This window comes from Fukomys damarensis, unplaced genomic scaffold (genome assembly GCF_012274545.1).
Source record: "Fukomys damarensis isolate Sample0158 unplaced genomic scaffold, DMR_v1.0_HiC HiC_scaffold_28, whole genome shotgun sequence".
Classification (NCBI taxonomy): domain Eukaryota; kingdom Metazoa; phylum Chordata; class Mammalia; order Rodentia; family Bathyergidae; genus Fukomys; species Fukomys damarensis.
In genome coordinates, this window is record NW_022900940.1 from 27,787,416 (window position 1) to 27,808,009 (window position 20,594).

The 20,594-nt window shown below is 32.3% G+C and overlaps 1 protein-coding gene across 1 annotated transcript in view; it reads left to right on the top strand.

The window, feature by feature from the left end:
• Positions 1-20,594, top strand: part of Top2b (DNA topoisomerase II beta) — a 60,194-nt gene that overhangs the window by 22,860 nt on the left and 16,740 nt on the right. The window contains exons 9-28 of the mRNA XM_010640179.3: positions 793-966; positions 3,667-3,768; positions 3,852-3,989; positions 4,946-5,084; positions 5,389-5,546; positions 5,674-5,799; positions 6,747-6,857; positions 6,941-7,046; positions 7,908-8,017; positions 8,333-8,425; positions 8,513-8,627; positions 10,035-10,156; positions 10,337-10,485; positions 11,033-11,264; positions 13,142-13,276; positions 13,905-14,105; positions 15,133-15,328; positions 15,475-15,566; positions 18,901-19,056; positions 19,198-19,281. Coding sequence (XP_010638481.2) covers positions 793-966; positions 3,667-3,768; positions 3,852-3,989; positions 4,946-5,084; positions 5,389-5,546; positions 5,674-5,799; positions 6,747-6,857; positions 6,941-7,046; positions 7,908-8,017; positions 8,333-8,425; positions 8,513-8,627; positions 10,035-10,156; positions 10,337-10,485; positions 11,033-11,264; positions 13,142-13,276; positions 13,905-14,105; positions 15,133-15,328; positions 15,475-15,566; positions 18,901-19,056; positions 19,198-19,281 — 2,739 coding nt within the window. The remainder of the gene's footprint in view (positions 1-792; positions 967-3,666; positions 3,769-3,851; positions 3,990-4,945; positions 5,085-5,388; positions 5,547-5,673; positions 5,800-6,746; positions 6,858-6,940; positions 7,047-7,907; positions 8,018-8,332; positions 8,426-8,512; positions 8,628-10,034; positions 10,157-10,336; positions 10,486-11,032; positions 11,265-13,141; positions 13,277-13,904; positions 14,106-15,132; positions 15,329-15,474; positions 15,567-18,900; positions 19,057-19,197; positions 19,282-20,594) is intronic.

Here is a 20,594-nt window from a genome sequence, read left to right on the forward strand (position 1 = left end):
ACACACACACACACACACACACACACACACTCTATACCCCTGTCTTTTCTAGAAAGAAGATGCGTCTGCATAGATTTCCCATTGGCTGCTGTTCTCAGCTAGCCAGCACTGTAAGGAGGAAGGGAAGAGGGTCTTTCTATTGTGTCAGATCTTTCGTGTATTTGGTGGGATTCCTAGAGGAAAAACCTTCAAAATAGTAGGAATTCCTTATGACTGCAGCCCCTAATAATTTCCCACACTCATATTAGTCTATATATTCTTGTGTATTGATTAGTTAGAATTTCTAGTTTAAGGTTCCTACTAGTTTATTTAATTTCTTCCATAGGTAAGCAACTGTTTAGCTTGGTTTTTTACAAATCCATATCTCTCTCCAGATAGCAGAATGGCCAGATATACTGTGACTTCAATTCCTTGAGTTCATGAAAAATATTACTTTGTTTGATCAGCTGTTTTCTTGTACGAATAGAAATAAATGATTTTTGTTTCAGCCCTCTTTAAGTTTGAACTCACACTGGACATCTGCTTTTTCATTTTAAAAATTTAAAATTGAAAAAGGTTTTATAATTTACCTGTCCAGCTGTTCCTTTTCATACTCAAGTATACATGGAAAAACTTGGTTAAAGAGCGTGTGAGTAAAGACGCAGACTAGGGAAAGTCAAGGTTTGGATCTGTGCAATAAGAGCTGTTGTAAATGGGAGAAGAGAAAGTGTGAGAAGTAACTAATAGGTTTCACCTATTTGTGCTGTCAGTATACAATTAACCATTTATTGATTTTGTTTTTTAAATTAATAGGTAAATGGATTTCGCAGTTATGTAGACCTTTATGTGAAAGACAAATTAGATGAAACTGGGGTAGCCCTGAAAGTTATTCATGAACTTGCAAATGAAAGATGGGATGTTTGTCTTACATTGAGTGAAAAAGGATTCCAGCAAATCAGTTTTGTAAACAGTATTGCAACTACAAAAGTACGTATGCAAATTCCTTTTTCCTAAATCATTGGTAAAATAATTCTTTATTAAAAATAAATAACATAATAACAAAACTGTTTTAAAGTGAAAATTGTCTTATGAAAATGAAAGCTTGTTTTCTTTGCAGTGGTTATATTACAATTTAAATATCTTGAGAAATTTATATGCTTAGTGTTTGTAATTGAACATTTTATGAAAGTCAGAATAATTATTCTCTGTTCTGAGTTCAGGATATAAAACAGAATAATAAGAAATGAGTCTCTTGAGGTCTGCCATTCTAAGGAGTTTGAACAGTCTTCTGTCGGTTTTCAGATTTCAGATTTAAGTGAAATCTCATCTAAAAGCATTTATTAGGCTGTTGATGTAGCTGCTCAGTGGTTGCCTAGCATGCTGATAGCCCCAGGTTCAATCCCCAGCATTGCAATCAATCAGTGAATGTGTTTTAAAAAATCTGATATGATAAAATGTTGGACAATACAACTATATGTCCCAGAATACTAGTGATTTGTCATTCTTGTTCTAGTAGTAACATCTTTTTAATGCTTGATATTTGTAATCTAGTATCACTTTTTAGTCAACAGAAATTCAGTTATGATTGTACTTTGTTATATGTAAAAGAAAATTAAAGTGACTTCAACATCTACAGGTTTTATTTTTTTCCTCTCATAAATCGGGACTGGGGATTAGTAGTATTAGACTGTTACTGTAGCACCACAGTGCCATCAGGGACCTATCATATTTCTGGCTTTCTTTTTCTGCCATCCTTATCATGTGGTTTCCTTCTCATACTTTCAAGATCCCTACTGCATCATTGTGTATCCCTTTCATGTTCTGAGAGAGGAAAGTGGGATAAATCTCTTTTGGTCAGGAGTCTTAATAGTTTTCCGGGAGGCCTCCCTGGCAGATCTTTGGTAAAATTTCATTGGCTAGAATTGGGGCAATTGGCTATCTTTAGTTGCAAAGGAACCAAGATTTGCAAGTGTTTTTCTAAAAATAATTTTTCAAGAGTTTAAAAAAAATTAGTACATGTTTGTAATACATGATGTTTACATTTCTTGTGGGGAATCAGTTACATGTACATAATACATCTTAATTTCTTCATTACCTTTCCCTTCCCTGCCTTTTGATGCCCTTCATTTTTTTTTTCTGTTGTATATGTTTATAGTACATAAGATTTACATTCCTTATGTGGAGTTGGTACATGTATGTGCATTTACACATCTTAATTCCAGAAGGAGCAAGGAAGGAAAAGTAAAGTAGGGGACAAAAAATAAGATGTACATGTACCCCGTGATAAATGTAATCATTTTGTACTGTAGACATGTACTAATATTTTTAAAAATATGAGTCATTTGTAAGAAAATGAATGAGCTTTGAGACCATACTATTAAGTAAAATAAACCAGACACCCAAGCTTAACTATCACATGGCTTGTCTTTATATGTGAATATGTGAGTGTTTTTAAACTGAATTTGTTGCAAGTTCAAAATTTGTATGTTGATGAAGTAACAGGAAGATCGATTTTAGATGGCCAGCTGACAATGACTGCTGCAGTCCCTAGGCTTAAATCATAGGAGTCTCGTCACCACCCTCCGTGCCCGTTTTCATTTTCACTGTCATGTAGGCTTTTATTCTGTTGTTTCTGTAATAAAACTAGCTATGTGGAGTTGTGTGACATAAAAAGAGATACACATTTGGTTTTTGTCTCCAATTCCTGACATAGAGCTCTCAAATTTCCTGAGTATTAGGGATGATAAAATGTCTCTTTTTGTTCTAGAATTTGATCTTTGCCCCTAGTTCCTGGCACAGAGCTCCTAACTCAGTTTCCCGGGTGCTACCAGTTAGTGTCTTGTTCTAACGTGGTAGTACTTGATGGGTCCTTAGATACCTTCAGGGTGGGTACTGGTGATCAGAAAGACCAAGCCTTGTAAGGAGCCAAGATCTTTCAGTTCTTGTCCTTTAATCTGTGAGGAGAAGGGAGGGGTTAGAGATTGAATTTAAAATTGATCATGTCTACATGATGAAAGCTCCATCAAAAACATCTAAAGAGTAGGGTTCAAAGAGACCTTAGGTTGGTGAATGCATTGAAGTGTTGGGTGGATGATGTGCCTGGAGAGGACAAGGAAGCTCCACGTTCCCTCCTGCTCTATACCTGCTCTTTGTATCTGTTCCAATTGCATAGTCATGACTTGTATCTTTTACAGTAAACTGGCAAATGAAAGTAAAATGTGTTCTTGAGTTCTAGCAAACTATTAAACCTGAGTGGGTCATGGGAATCCCCAAGTTGTAACTGGTTGTTTGGAAGTATGGGAGGCCCAGGAGTTGGAGTGGTACCTGAAGTTGGGGGCAGTTCTGTGGGACTAAGCCCTTAACCTGTGAAGTCGGTGCTGTGAAGTCTGGGTAGTTAGTGCCAAATTGAGTTACGTAGTTGATCATTCACTTGGTATCTACAGAATAAGAGTTGGTTGTGGGTGGTGGAAAGCATCTCAGAGTTAGTGTCAGAAGTGGGTTGAGAAAAACAATAGAACTTGGTTTATTGGTGCTATGGCCAAAATACCTTACTTTTAAAATCTGGACTGTCATTTGAGACTCAAATTACTTCTGTAGAAAATGGGATTAATAAGGTTGAAATCATCAGGTTGTTGGCTACCTTAACTACAGAAAATTTTGTATACTTATTAAATTTTTTGTCCTTAGGGTGGACGGCATGTGGATTATGTAGTAGATCAAGTTGTTGGTAAACTGATTGAAGTAGTTAAGAAAAAGAACAAAGCTGGTGTATCAGTGAAACCATTTCAAGTAAGTGATTCTTTATATATTTTTCCAGCTTACTAAACAATACATTTTGATGTTGACCTTCCTTTCTTTTTTGTTTTCCACAGGTTAAAAACCATATATGGGTTTTCATTAATTGTCTTATTGAAAATCCAACTTTTGACTCTCAGACTAAGGAAAACATGACTCTGCAGCCTAAAAGTTTTGGGTCCAAATGCCAACTATCAGAAAAATTTTTTAAAGCAGTGAGTAAAAGTTGTGCGATTTTTCAATATTATTATTATTGAGAGTTGATTAAGTACTTTTCTTGATTCTATTTGTGATTGGTTTCTTCACATTAACTGTGAATATAGATATGTTTACTATATAAATTAATATCCTTAAGTCTGATAACTTCATTGTTTTATAAAAAAATCATTGATTGGTATACCAAGAATTAGGGATTATGTAGCTGGTTGTGTTTTTAGCTTTGCATTGAAGTTCTTCTGATGAAGTGATTTGATTTCAGATTTTATATTTTTTCTTTCTAGGCAGAATAAGTTTAGATTTGTCAACATAGTTCACTTCTTTAGGTATTAAACATTCCAAAATGATTTCACATGCGTAAAATGAATCACCCATGATGATAAAGAAAAACTATTGGAATTGGAGATGGTTAACTTTTTTTTTTTGCTTTTTGGATTAAGATCTCTACTCACTAGAAAGTAGAAACAATATGTAATGTAGAAACCTTCATTGCCAAGCTATTTAAAGATTAAGGCCCATTTATATATTCCCAAGTTTATCCCAATGTTTCCTTTCATGTTAATTTTTTTGTCATAATGAATTCAAGACATTTTGTAGTGAAAGATATGGAAAATGCCAATTTTTTTCCAGTTAATTCTCGAGTAAAATTTGCTAGTAACAATAAATATTCTTCACGGAGCTAATTATAATAGAATTTTCCTTGTAGTAAATGGCTCATTTTTCACATATTTTGCTACAGAAGATCATGTGTATATAGCCACTGAGTTTTACTGTAGTTAAGTAAAAACTAACATGTATTTATCACTGTCATCATTGTTTTGAATTAAAATACCTTTAAAACTTTTCACATTCCAGGCATCACAGTAAGCCCTATAAACTTTAGTTAAGTATATGAAACTTTTGACTTATTTACATACTGTGTGCTATTATAGTTTGATTTTTCTTTTCCTTTTAGGCCTCTAATTGTGGCATTGTAGAAAGTATCCTGAACTGGGTGAAATTTAAAGCTCAGACTCAGCTGAATAAGAAATGTTCATCCGTAAAATATAGTAAAATCAAAGGTATTCCCAAACTGGATGATGCTAATGATGCTGGTAAGATTCAGATTATTATTTAAAGATCATAAGTTAAACTTGTATTTAGTTAAAAAATTTTTCATTCAGACTATGATTTTTTTGTTTTAGAATATTTTACTTCGTTGAAATTGCCATATGTATCACATATGACTATGACTAGTTTTCAGGGTATAGAAATTAATGTATTTCAGTATTTAGACAGCATAGTGTAAAGATGACTATTAACAGTCTTTCACTATCATTATGATCAATTTTTCTGGCTTTGTTTTTCTAATTAGTTAAATATGGAATTAGAATATATGGAACTTTTGATTTTTCTCAGGTGGCAAACATTCCCTGGAGTGTACACTGATATTAACAGAAGGAGATTCTGCCAAATCACTGGCGGTGTCTGGATTAGGTGTGATTGGGCGAGACAGATATGGAGTCTTTCCACTAAGGGGTAAAATTCTTAATGTAAGAGAAGCTTCTCATAAACAGGTATACATGTATTTTTTTCTTATACATTTATAATGTTTCTAGTATTTGACTGATTTTAAGATGAAATTCTTACTTTTCACATACTGTAACACCTAAAGTATTTTCAATGTTTTTCCTTTTTGCATAGATCATGGAAAATGCAGAAATAAACAATATTATTAAAATAGTTGGTCTGCAGTACAAGAAAAGTTATGATGATGCAGAATCTCTAAAAACATTACGCTATGGGAAGATTATGATTATGACTGATCAGGTTGGTCTGAAAGTTTTCACATAAAATTCATATCTTTGGATTGTCTCTGATAATTACTTCATGAGAGATGCTCCAAGATAACTTCAGTGGAGGTGAATGTACATTGAAGGGAAAAATATATATAGTTTAATAAAAACATTTATGTGAAGGACATTTTACATTATTTAAGTTTTGGCAACCAATTTTATTGATTATTTAAAATATTTTTAAATGCAATATGAGAAAGAATAGAACACAGTGTTGTATAATAGTGATTAAGAATACACGTAAGTAGGGATGAAATCTGAGTGGAAAGATTACTCAGTAAACAAATGTTTAATACTGGTATGTAATGGTGTAAATTGGGGTTCACAAAGAACAGGAGGACCTGAATTATAAGATGACAGTAAAGGGGCTGGGGATTTAGCTCAGTGGTTCTGCTGCCTGCCTTGCAAACACAGGGACCCGAGTTCAATCCCTGGTACCAAAAAAAAAGAGTAAACAAGAAAACTTGAAAATTGGAAATAAGAAATTTCATATCCTTATGTTGTTCTCTTATATTCCAAGTGAAAGCATTTATAGAGAAAATATGATGTAATTTTAAGCAGAATTTTTGCAATTTTTATGTCAGTAGACTAAAGAGTTTCTTCTTGCATTGCCCAGTGAAGTGGCTTTATAACTATGTTTTATGAATTTTTCCATCCTTAAGTCAGTCTCATAATGAAACCCAGGTAAACTATAAAACATAAAATGATAATTATTTTATAGTGTCTAGACATGGCAGTATATCACTAGCTATATTCTTTGTATTTTAAGAAATAGTTTTTTTTACTATAGTCATCTAATGTTTTGTAAAATAGAGTTCTGAAATTCAAATGGAAAACTTTCCTGTATTTTTAAAAATTTGGTTACATGAATAGTTCTATTTTATGAAATTCTTATAGGACCTTTTCTTTACTAATATTTAGGATCAAGATGGTTCTCATATAAAAGGCCTGCTTATTAATTTCATCCATCACAATTGGCCATCACTTCTGAAACATGGTTTTCTTGAAGAGTTTATTACTCCCATTGTAAAGGTACTATTTGTATTATTATGCTTTTATATTTCTGTCTTAAAAGAGTAGCAGAAACACTAACTTTTTTTTTTAATTAATTTAAGGCAAGCAAAAATAAGCAGGAACTTTCCTTCTACAGTATTCCTGAATTTGATGAGTGGAAAAAACATATAGAAAACCAAAAAGCCTGGAAAATAAAATACTACAAAGGTTTGTGAAGTGACTACTGGCAAATTTACTTTTATGAGAGCAATATAAACATGCTTTGAAAGTTTGTTTCTTTTGGAATTCTAAAACAGCTATTCTAATTTTTAAAAAATTGTCATAGAAAATTCTGTATAATGGATTCCTCATGTTCTTTAGCAGTCTTCAATAGACAATCTTTTTTCATTTAAACCTCTGTTGTTACCACCCTACTAGCTTGAAATAACATCCAGACATTATACTATTTCATCTACAACTGCTTTAGTATTTATTTCTAAAAGAATTATAATTTAAAATATTGAAAAATCCTGCCAGTGTTAAAATTCCTCATGATCATGTTAATATATAAATATTATAAAATTAAATTTTTAATATAAAATCATATGGAAAATATTATAAATTACATATTTTTAGTCAAGTTCTACATTATTATATTTGTTCAGTGGGTCTCTTCAATCTTTTAATGCATTGCTTCACTTTTGATATTTTTTCCTTGCAGTTTATTCAGCAGGAAAGTTGAGCTATTTTTCCCTTACAATTTTCCACATTGTGGATTTTGCTTGTTATATCCATACTATTTCATTTGATATGCAGCACATTTTTCTCCCCTATTTTTTGTTAACTGTTAAATCAGAGGTGTATTAGATTTGGGTTAGATTTGATTAGGAAAAACACTTACTGGGAAATATTGCTTACTTATGTCAGGAGGCATATAAGATCTAGTTTGTCTTTCTTTAAGCTTGATCAGTTGGTATAAATGTTGCTAGCTTGATTGAGCTCTTGAAACTTTCCCTACCTGCTCTTCATTTGTTGATTTTGAATAGACACTCATGTTTGTGACTCACTTTTATTTTTAAAATTGTACAGGATTGGGTACCAGTACAGCAAAAGAAGCGAAGGAATATTTTGCTGATATGGAAAGACATCGGATTTTGTTTAGATATGCTGGTCCTGAAGATGATGCTGCCATTACTTTGGTAATTAAGTTTTTTTTTTTTTTAAATCCTTTGGTAGCCATTCTCTTACCTACTATACCTTTCCTCCAAATCCTAATTTCCTGTGATAAGTCTAGAAATTATACTGCCGCAAGCAGTGATTTTTAGTTTTTTCCATAGTGTTATACTCAGCTACTTTAATTGAAAGACTTGTGCAGGTATATTTTTGATACATACATTGGAAAAAAACCTTTAATTTCCTAGAATTTAATAACTAGCTGTCTTATATTTATAAATTTAAATTTTATAATTAATTTTATTTTTCGTGTGTGAAGCTGATTTTGTGCAATTTTTCAGGCATTCAGTAAGAAGAAGATTGATGACAGAAAAGAATGGTTAACAAATTTCATGGAAGATCGGAGACAGCGTAGGTTGCATGGCTTACCAGAGGTTAGTCATAAAGAAAAATGATCTGGGGGGAAAGGGACTAAAATTCATGTAGTAATAATGACAAATTGTTATTAACTTTTCTCTTAGCAATTTTTATATGGTACAGCAACAAAGCATTTGACTTACAATGATTTCATCAATAAGGAATTGATCCTGTTCTCAAACTCAGATAATGAAAGATCTATACCATCTCTTGTTGATGGTGAGTAACCTGTGATTTAAAAAATCTTTATTTTTGTTATTCAGTGTAAATTTTTATGTACTTAGGACATCCTTACGATACATTATAAAAATTTTATTTGAAATCTTACAAAACACATGAAAAGCTGATTAAGAGAAGCTTGGTTTTTTGTGTGTGACTTTTAAGACCGGTTTTAGTGTAGGGCTAAAGTCTAGTACTTTAATTGAAATTTGTAAACACCTTTTAAAATTTTTCCGGAAGACAAACTTTAAGGCCCACTTTTTGTCTGACTTAACTGCAGAATTTCTAAAATGAAAAGTAAAATGGGACCTTGATAACTACTAACATTTTATGGGAATAAATTTATAAAACATATTTATCCATAGTTACCCAAAATCGAATGCTTTAACTTGTATAACTGGTCAAAATTTAGAAACTTTTTCCTGCTAGAGTACTCTTTGGTCTCCTGTCTAGGACTTAATTTTCATTTTAGAACTTTTAGCAAATTGTTCTTTGTTTCTGTTTTTCAGCTAATAATAGTTGTAGCCATCATTTTTTAGCCTAAATTTACCTCCCTTCTATGACGTCTTCCCTCCCTAACGATTTTAATCTGAATTGGTCTCAGATGTGTAAATTTCTATGTTTATTTTTTGTGTAGCTCTTGTATCATCTACAATAATCTTGTGTTTCCAATTAGGTTATAAAGTTTTCAAAGAAATGGCCATATGTATTGTATCATCTTGGCTTTATAATGCTTTGGGCCCACAGTGATGATAATATTTGGCATTATACTAAGATTATTGCTGTTTATTGAGCTAGAGCAGGAAAAATGAAAAGGAAGCAGAGTGCTTTGCTCACATTATGTCATGTAATCCTTACAATAATGCTATTAGAAAATTTACTGTTTCTATTACTGTGAGGTTGCTTTAAGACCTCAAATTACTGCTTTAATAATTTTGCACACAAGGTAAATGACCAAGTTGAGAAGAGTATCCAGATTAGTAAGATTCTGAAGGCTAAATATATTCTTAACTACCACAGTAAACCTTTATGAAAGTTTTTATGATTTGACATATTGTGATGTTTGTCTGCTCACTGATGGTTTACTGTTACTTTAGTTACGGTAGTATTTTGTTAATTAGAGTGCTTGGAAACTCCCATGAAAAGTTTAGTGCCACTGGTCTGTTGTTTAAGACCAGAAGGTTGTCTTTCAACTGGCACTTTACTTTTGGTATAGAAAACATTGGTATGTAACTCATCGTACTATAGAATCTTAAAGTAATGATTTCAGCCTGTTCTTCAAAAGCAAATTATACCTTTGTTCTTTTTCTCCTAAATGTATAGAACATTGTTGACACTAAAAGAATTGTTAGAATTATATCTTGAAGTAACACTATTTAAAGAGGGGGTTACTCTTTTTAAAAACAGGCTTCAAACCAGGCCAACGTAAAGTTTTATTTACCTGTTTCAAGAGGAATGATAAACGAGAAGTTAAAGTTGCCCAGTTGGCTGGATCTGTTGCTGAAATGTCTGCTTATCATCATGGAGAAGTAAGTATTAAGATTGGAATCAATTGAAAACTCATTATTGGCATAAAGAAGAATAATTTTGCACAGTATTTTTCTTTTTATGACATTGTTGGCAATGTAATAGAATCGATATTTTAACACAAATTGAAAAGTTATAGAAAACTTAAAATATTAATGTCACATTCTATTTCTACTCTGTAGCAAGCATTGATGATGACTATTGTGAATTTGGCTCAGAACTTTGTGGGAAGTAACAATATTAACTTGCTTCAGCCCATTGGTCAGTTTGGAACTCGTCTTCATGGTGGCAAAGATGCCGCAAGCCCTCGTTATATTTTCACAATGTTAAGGTAAATACTTGCTGCTTTAATGGTAGAAGTGCAACATGAAGTTTATTGCAATCAACTAAATGCCTAAATAGAATTGCAGCTGTGTAGAGATAAGATTTTTCTGGTTAATCTGAGTGTGATATACTAAAATACTTCATTACAAATACAGTAAAGTCTGTGACCTTATTTTTTTATGAATTCTTGAAGTCATTCCTAATGAATATAAGATTTTTTTCTGGCCCAGCTTTATTTTCAGTTATGAAAACTGGTTGTGTGCCTTACTCAGAATAATTAGAAATTATTACAAAGTTGTCGAACAGTGTTAAAAATCTAGGTAAGTAATTACCTAAGCAAAATAGGCCTGTTTTATTCTGGACTTGTGCCTGAGAGAAACATGCATTTAGGACTAATATTAGGTAAATTTTATTGTGAAGCACATTAGGTCATAATTATAAAAATTGAATTCTTTCTAAATTTTTTGAAAATGTAAAGACTTTATGAAATCTTATTTATGAAATATTATTTTGCAGAATCAATCATTTTTCCATTTTCTTTTCCCTTTTATTAGCTCTCTAGCAAGACTACTTTTTCCTGCTGTGGATGACAACCTGCTTAAGTTCCTTTATGATGATAATCAGCGTGTAGAGCCCGAGTGGTATATTCCCATAATTCCCATGGTTTTAATAAATGGTGCAGAGGGTATTGGTACTGGATGGGCTTGTAAACTGCCCAACTATGATGCTAGGGAAATTGTCAACAATGTCAGACGAATGCTAGAAGGATTGGATCCTCATCCCATGGTAATTTTTTAGAATTTATACTTGCATAATTTATTTAAAAAATAATGTACAAATGACAGTTTAGTCGTTTTAGAGAAATAATGAGGTATTTTCATTTTAGATCTATTATAGATAATAAAGACCTTACTGGGGTGTAGCTTGAGTTGTGATTACAGGAAAAGATACAAAGGAATGAATCTGGAGAGAAGTTTTAGGGGGAGAAACTATTTATTGAAATTTAAAAATACCTCATATTCCGGGCTTTCAAATCTCTGAAAGACAGAGAATAGTGCTTTTGTAATAAAATCATATGTGAATTCATTTTTTTTCTCAAACCACCAAGTCTTGGAAATTCCCCTTATCTTGATACACTTTGTCTCTCTATTAAAAAATACTGTGGAAAATACAAATAAGAAGAAAAATGTCCATAAACCTGTAACATAGCAGCAAGCTGTTAATATTTTGATGTATTTTTTCCAAGTTTTATTTAATTTTTGTATTTTAAAATAAAAATTACACTTCTATATATGATTTACAGTTTTCCCTTCAGTACTTTGAAGTACTTTATTTCTAAGAACAGCATCAAACTTTTATGAGAATAGTATTTGTTTTAGATAAATGTTTTTAAGCTAGAGTATAAGTACATGCTCTTTGTGTGACCACTATACATATGACACTGTGCCTAGTGTGAGATAAAAAGCTGTGATCTTTGTCTTCCAAAAGTCAATTTTTTGTTGTGATAAGACAGTGTTTGAAATTTATAGTGACAAAGGCTATTAGTAGTGGCTCAATTTGCTAGAAGAAATGGCCTATGCTATGTGCCCAATTTCTCAGTGCTAAATAATAGAAATTTTGGCAGAGGGAATGATCTCTTGGAATTTAATTGGAAAGGATAAGTTAGATAGGTACAGATGAATGGAACGAGGGGAACATTGTTGCTGATGGGTAGCGTCTCAGTCTGTTTGTTGTTACTACATTAATGAAATACGAGATTTGTGTTGTCTCAGTTCTGGAGGTGCAGTGTTTGTGGCCTCATCTGGTAAAGGTCTTCTTGATGCCAGGTCAGTAGGTAGCGCAGAACATCATATGGCAATAGACAGGGATACTTGTGTATATCTGTCTTCTGATTTCTCTTCTTATACAGTGCCATGACTCAGACACACTAATGATCTCTTGTAATGCTGATCACCTCCTGAAGGCTCCACCTAGAAACAGATTGTTTCCACTCTCCTAATGCATCACAATGGGGATTAAATGTCAGCACTTGAAGCCTTTGAGGACATTCAAATCATTACCAGTTCAAACCTTAGCACAGAATGAAAATGATCTCACAGTAGTTGAAATATTGTAGCAAAATACAGAAAAGTAGAGATTTTCCAGGGAAAATCATTGGATAGAAATTAAACTGGTTGTAGACTGAACAACTTTCAATGTGAGGGCAGAGTTTGAATTTAAAGGATATTAATCTAAGGATGTCATGCGGGCAATAAGCTGAAAAAAGTACTACTCTAGTAATATTGGGAGAGATGATGCTAAGATTTTTGAGTCTGGGAAATGTTCAGATTATATTAACAAAGGCTGTGAAAATTGAGTGATCATTTGAAGGGGGACAGTTAAGGATGAGGGATTCAGTTTCAGTCAACAGAAGACCGTTGGCTAAGAGGCATTCGAATGTAGTACTGTAACTCAAGAGTATGGAGGGAAAGGAAGGGAGGAGAAGGGGATGAAAAAAGAATACAGATATATTATTTATGTGTACCACCTCCACATGAGAGATGTAAGCATTACATTAGTACATGTACTCAAACATGTACTAATAAAACTTGGAAAAAAAACTTTTCTGATGTAAAAAAAAACAAGTAAAGGTAAAACTCTGTTGTTTCTTTTTTTCTCTTCAGCTTCCAAATTACAAAAATTTTAAAGGTACAATCCAAGAACTGGGTCAAAACCAGTATGCAGTCAGTGGTGAAATATTTGTGGTGGATAGAAACACAGTAGAAATTACAGAGCTTCCAGTTAGAACTTGGACACAGGTTAGTATAAATGTGAGCCTGTAAGAAGGGCATTATTGCATTAAGCAGTGTTTTTGTGATAAGAATGAGCCATCCTTCTTCAAAATCCACACAGTGTTTAAAAGTTCCTGTATATATTTTCTTCCCATTCAGTTGAGTTTGTACTTTTAATTATCAAATGATAATTTAAAAGTTTTTAAGCTTATCTAAACAATGAAGTTATAACTGAGGTAAGTACTTTCTTTAGAGACTATATTTTTGTTTTTACCTTAAGATGAAAGGGATGGAACAAAAAATAGTGTTTTGAGTCCTTGTAAATGTGATCAATAAATTCATTACAGTATCGATTGTTACAAATCTAAATCATGCATATTTTATCTCTGTCAGTTCTAGTTGATACCAGACTCTTCATGTCCTCAGACTTACCTTGCCCTTTGGAATATGAGTAGATCAGAACTCATTACCTTTGTGTTTTCTCACCCCTGAGACTTCCAGTATATTCTCTTCTATAATCTTGAATGGGAGGCAAGAGAGATAGAGGTTTCCCTTCTTTCCCCATAGGAGTTGAAGATTTTTGAAAGACTGTATGACTGTAATGTGAGAACATGAGAAGTATATCATAAAATAACTATCTTAAAATCTTTTATAGGTATACAAGGAACAGGTTTTAGAACCTATGCTAAATGGAACAGATAAAACACCAGCACTAATTTCTGACTATAAAGAATATCATACTGATACAACTGTGAAATTTGTGGTGAAAATGACAGAAGAGAAACTAGCACAAGCAGAAGCTGCTGGATTACATAAAGTTTTTAAACTTCAAACTACTCTTACTTGTAATTCCATGGTAATTTATTAAAAATACTATTAACTTTTCTTGAATTGCATGCATTGGATTGTTGTGACTGGATTTATGATGAGAATATCTCCAGTGAGCTTGATTGCATATTTTTCCCTATGTAGTTGGTGAAGAATCAAGTGATACATTTCTTTCCTCTACTATATACTATATACTATTACTTTCCTCTACTATTCACTACCCTTACTTTCAACCTTGTGTTTATATGTCTGGGGCTTAACACAATATACACACATCTTCATGCACACTAACTAGGTGTTATAAAAGGGATTGCTGCAGGGTTTTTATGTGCCTTATCCTCATTTTTATTTGAATTTTAACTATTGAGTACTTACCTCTTCATAACTCTAATTTGCTTCATTATCTATCTTATCTATCTGTATATTTGCAGAGAAAAAGAGAAAGTTAACGTGTATGATACGCAGGTTTCATTCCAAATTAGCCTTCAGATTTAAAATAGATTGGAAAAAAATTTGTAGTTGCATAGCAACTGAGAAAAAGTTTCATAGTCTAAAGTAACTAGTAAAAGGCAATGGCAAATGTACATCCACTGAATGTATGAAGGAGGGAGACTTTTACATCTAACTTTTTTGGCCATATTAGGGTTCACTCAGGACCTTGTGCTTGCCAGGACCTTGTGTAGCCAGGCAGGCCTGAGCTACATCCCTGGCCCTACATGTAACATTTTTAAGCTTAGTATGTTTTTAGTTTGTGGAAAAACATTTTTTTCTTCAGGTAGTGTTATAGATATTTTAAGAGCCTCATTTTAAAAGGATTTACTTTATCTCAATTATTACTATTTTATATATTTTCATGGTTTTTAGAAATGAATTTATTGGAAGTCACCAAAGAAATACTTTGTATTTATGTACTTAATAGTTTTGGTTCTGTTTCGTGGCTTTTAGGAGTATTGTGTGTTCATACAAGTGTATTCTGGTTAAATATTGTAGCTGTTTTATAAGTTAAATTACAGTATAGATTTATGCAATCTAAAAAAAAATCCTTGTTTGCTTAGGTACTTTTTGATCATATGGGATGTCTGAAGAAGTATGAAACTGTGCAAGACATTCTGAAAGAATTCTTTGATTTACGATTAAGTTATTATGGTTTACGTAAGGAGTGGCTTGTAGGAATGCTGGGAGCAGAATCTACAAAACTTAACAATCAAGCCCGTTTCATTTTAGAGAAGATACAAGGGAAAATTACTATAGGTAAGATGCAGACTTTAAAAATTTGAACATTAGTTAAAATGGAAAAAAAAATCTTAATTAATAGAAGACATTTTTATCAGTAGAATATAAACAAATACAAATTGAATCTCTTTTCTTGATCCTAACTTTATTTTTCCCTCACATAGAGAATAGGTCAAAGAAAGATTTGATTCAAATGTTAGTCCAGAGAGGTTATGAATCTGACCCAGTGAAAGCCTGGAAAGAAGCACAAGAAAAGGTAATCATTTGCAGAAAAAGACATTTAGAGAAGCTTTAAAGCAACTTCCAAGACAAAAACCTACCCTCTAAGTTTTAAATAAAGTATTGGTAAAAGTGCTGAGTTGTCTGATTAGAGACTGAAGTCTTCTGTTTATCCACAGAACAGACACAGTGCAGGAATTTGCTGTGCACACCCACCACAAAGCACTTTACCAGTGTGACTCAACCGGGGCCTGGAGAAATAACTCCAGGTGTGAGAAGGTAGCTCAGTATCTGTGGCCTTTTTTTTTCCCCCTGAGCTTGCCACTAGAAGGGTGTCATTTGTGGTGGTGGTTTTTTATGAGGTGCGTGTACGCTGTCTGGGGACCAGACTGGCAACACTCCATCACTTCGCACATTTCAGTCTATGATCACATTGTGGCATCCAGTCACCGCTTACTTGGTCTGGCTTTGGATTTGATTTGGTTAAGTCTGAATCAAAATGTTAATTATTGTAGTATTTATGGAGCCCCAAATATGTGCTCTGCTCATGTATACTTAGATTTTGGTCAGAGTTTTAAACTCTGGAACTTTAGGTTAAAAGTCCGATACTTTATTAAATTGTTCATTTCAGATCATCAAATATTCAATGAATAGAATATTGAAATTCTGAGAATCCCTGCTATAGTTTGTTGTTGATGTGCATAATTAAAAGGAAAATTTTAAAAGGCAATATGCAACATTGTGATTGAGAACAGAAATGTAAAAAAGGAAATTTGAAATGAGCGATTTTTAAAATATAAGTAGATTATTTGTGTGATATTAATAACATTAATGTGTAAAATAGTTATGGTTACATGACACAGTAATTTAAACTTCCCTACACTTGAGTTCTCAGCTATAATGTTTTCATATTTTTCATCCAGCTACATTGATGCTTTTACTCACATTAAGCTTTTTTCACTTATGAAGTCAATAAAAGTCATTAAAGTGAATAAAATGAAAAAACATACAGTATATTAACTATATACTAAGATAATGGGTTTATCACTTGATGAAAATGGTATAGGAAAAAATGGGAAGCATTTACAAGCAAGATGAGTACTTTGTTTTCCTGTTGGTGTGCTTTATTATATGGTTAAACTCCAAATTACACTTTGCACACTACTCACCTTTCTGTTAGTTTAAACCACCTCTTTAAAAACAAAAAACTAGCCAGGTGTGGTGGCACATGCCTATTATCAGAGCTGCTTGGGAGGCTGAGGCAGGAGGAATCACATGTTCGAGGCAAGCCCAGGCAACTTAGTATAGCCCTGGTCTCAAAAATTTAAAAAGGGATGGAGGGAGCAGGGAATGGGGCTTAGCATCCTCTGAGTTTAGTCTCTACTATTGAAAAAATGAAAACAAAAAAAAGTAAGCTAATGAATTAATGCCTGATTTTGAAAGGTACAGGTGTCCATGGTTTGAGAGTGCCCTGCTTGTTGAAGTAGAATTGGTGGGTAAAGGCTAGCTTGGTTTCAGGAATTACATTATCCCCATCAAAAATTTTCAGCATTTTGGCCACTTGAAAGGGAGTTCAGGTAACAAAAGGAACTAATCTTATAAGGATGCCCTATTTAGAGTATGAGAAGAGAATTATATTGTGAAGCAGCTCATTAGAAGAGGAATTTTTTTCCTAAAGCAATGGAATGTTATCATTAGAATTTAGTTTATTTTTGATTTCTCAATGTGTCCTTAGTCATATTCATGTTAAGTGAGATGCACATATATTTAGAGAACTTTTTAACAATATTTTAGGTGTTATCAAAACCTAGGATTAAACAGACTTCTAAATTATGAGTCTAACAAGGATTTTATGGCACCTTTAATAGATCAGTCTGACAATCTGAGTGCTTAACAGCAACACATTGTTTCATGAATTTTTGTAAAGCTGTGGAATAATTTGTCATAAATTATCTACTTATTCATGTAATAACAATCTTTGCCTGTTATTTGAGTTTAAGATTATAGTTTTATTTAATGAAGCATCTTGTATTGCAATTTTAATTTTTATTTCTAAAGTACACCTAAACTTTTCTTTATATACACATATGTATGTATATATTATTTTATTTAAACATTTTTAATTCTAAATTTTTATGTTACCAAAAATAAACTTTTGCATAGAGTATCATAGTCTTTGTTTTTTTTTTTTTTTTTCACGGGGGAATGCTTGCAAGGCAGGCAGCGGCTAAATCCCTAGCCCTGGAGTATCATAGTTAACACAGTCATTTTTAATTATCTCAGTGCTTTAAACAATTTAGGTGCTATTTGATGGCTATTTTTATTTTTAAACTTAAAAAGATGTCACCTAAAATAACTCAGATTTATTTTATTTTGGGCTGGGGATTTAGCTCAGTGGTTCCACCACTTGCCTCACAAGCACAAGGTCCCAAGTTCGATCCCCGGTACCAAATATTTAAATAAAAAATAAATTTATTTTATTTTATTTATTTTTTGGCTTTTTGAGACAGGGTCTTACTATGTAGTTGAGACTGACCTGCAACTCACTCCATAGCCCAGGCTGGTCTCGAACTCACAGCGTTCCTCCTGCCTCAGCCTCCCAAGTGCTGGGATTACAGGTGTGCGCCATCACACCCGGCTTAAATTTATGTATTTTGAAATTTAATACTAGCACAAGATTTTTTTGTTTTTTATTAAAAAGCCTATGAATAAAGTTTCAGAAAATCCTTGACATTTCTTATAGCTCACTAGCTCTTAAATTCTTTCATAAACCTATTCTCTGGGTCCTCACATAAGTGCTGCTGCTTAGACAATTTTGATTAAGAATTCATCCTCAGTGAGTGAACATACTTCAGCATTTTTTTTTTTTTTTTTTTTTTTTGCTACCAGGGATTGTACTCAGGCCCTTGAGCTTGCGATGCAGGTGGTGGAACCACTGAGTCGAATTCCCAGCTAAGCATATTTATTATAACTATAACATTTTTCATAAATGATATTTACTTTGGGTTTCAAATGGCTTGTTCACTCACTAGTATAAAAATCTGATAACATGCAAGATAAAGCATTAGTTATATTTTTAGCATATAGAGTCTTCTCATTTCATGACTGAGGAAAGCAGTTAATTTTTCATCAAATTCCTGGGTAAATAGGGACTGAATATAACATTGCTCTTGAAGATTTTACTGTACATCCTTGGAAAAATCTTAAAATTTTTATATGAAATGTTTATAGTAAATTTACAGATAAAACCCACAACCCTTAAGGTATAGCATTAACAGTATATCATAGGCAGAGTTTTAACTTGATATTCAGTAAAATTAAACATTGATTTGATATTATAGGACTTTAATATAAAGCTATTTTTTTTACAGGCAACAGAAGAGGAAGAAACACAAAACCAACATGATGATAGTTCCTCTGATTCAGGAACTCCTTCAGGCCCTGATTTTAATTATATTTTAAATATGTCTCTGTGGTCTCTTACTAAAGAAAAAGTTGAAGAACTGATTAAACAGAGAGATGCAAAAGTATGAACTTTTGTGGGTTAAATAATTTGAAAGTATTGCAATATCCATATTTTTGTTTTCCTTTTTCCAAAAAGTATTTTGATTATCCTTTATATATTTAATGATTATTGAATATTAAACTGTATTGCTTTTTTATTGTAGGGCCGAGAGGTCAATGATCTTAAAAGAAAGTCACCTTCAGATCTTTGGAAAGAAGATTTAGCAGCATTTGTTGAAGAACTGGATGTATGTTAAGTCTATTAAAATATATTTAGAAAAATATCTGAGATACAAAAATCTTTTTAAAATTTTTCACAATTTAAAAAAACTATCGGTGTATTTATAGGCTAAGCTGTGATTAAGCTAGCTGAAGCTCTGTGAAGTTAGGAAAATTATTGGTGAATAGAGTATAAATGCTATGAAGCTGAATTTACTGTAAATTCATTACTTCCTGTTAAAATTTCTTGATCAACTTCTAAATTAGCTAATTGATTTAGCTCATTGTTTTCCTGGGAAGAGGTAAGACCTCTTTATCATTATCTATCATTTTTTAATTGTATATAGGTACCTTGACTGTAGGACTAGAATGCTAGCTCTTTAGATTTACAACAAAGAAATTTCAATATTTTTATGTTGTATTTGAGTTCTCTCCAAGTAGAATTATAATTAAAATTTTTAAACATAGAGAAAAAATATAAATTATAAACCTTTATAAAATTGCCCACTTAAAATATTAGAATTAAAGGAATGAAAGCAGTCTTAATATCTGATTTTGAGTTAGCAAAGGATAAATTACCATTTGTCATTACTCATGATGTTTTTAATTGTTTCATTCATTGTCCACGTGGTCCAGTTTTATTTTAATGGCATATATCTGAATTAAAACGCTTTAAGAAAAAGTGTGGTATATTACTTATCCAATATAATTTCTGGAATTTTTTGGTGCTATTGTTGTACCTTTGCTTAATGAGCCTTTCAAGTCATGCAATATAAGTATACCTCAATTTATGCTTTTAAAAATATTGTTAATTAGGTATTTTAAAAATTAGCGGATTTTTTTTCTCTGCTGCTTTATATGTTAAAAAATTAACAAAGCTGAACGGGGATAGCTCAGCAGTGGTGCACTTGCTTAGTGTGTATGTGAGGCCCTAACTTTCATCCCCAGCACCAAAGCGGGGGAAAAAAAAACTATTAAAAAGTGAAACAAGCATCCATTAAAAGGAAAATTACTGCTTCTGACTAGTGTTAATGTTATTCTGGTATTGCCTTACATTTAATCATTAATATAGTGAAATAAAAATTTTGTAGTATTTTCTCATTATTGAAGAGTCATCATTCAAAGCAAGCCCAGCCAAAAAACCAAAAAAGCTTATTGGATTATTAGCAAAGTCCAAGCAACTTGCTTATATTTCAGATATGGTATTTTTTAATATCTAAAATGATTTAGACTTAAATTTCATGTCCTATCATTTCATATGTCATGTCATTTAAAGTCTAATGATACTGCTATTGAATATCTTTTATATGCTGGAACTATAGTCTAGGTAATTCTTAAAGTG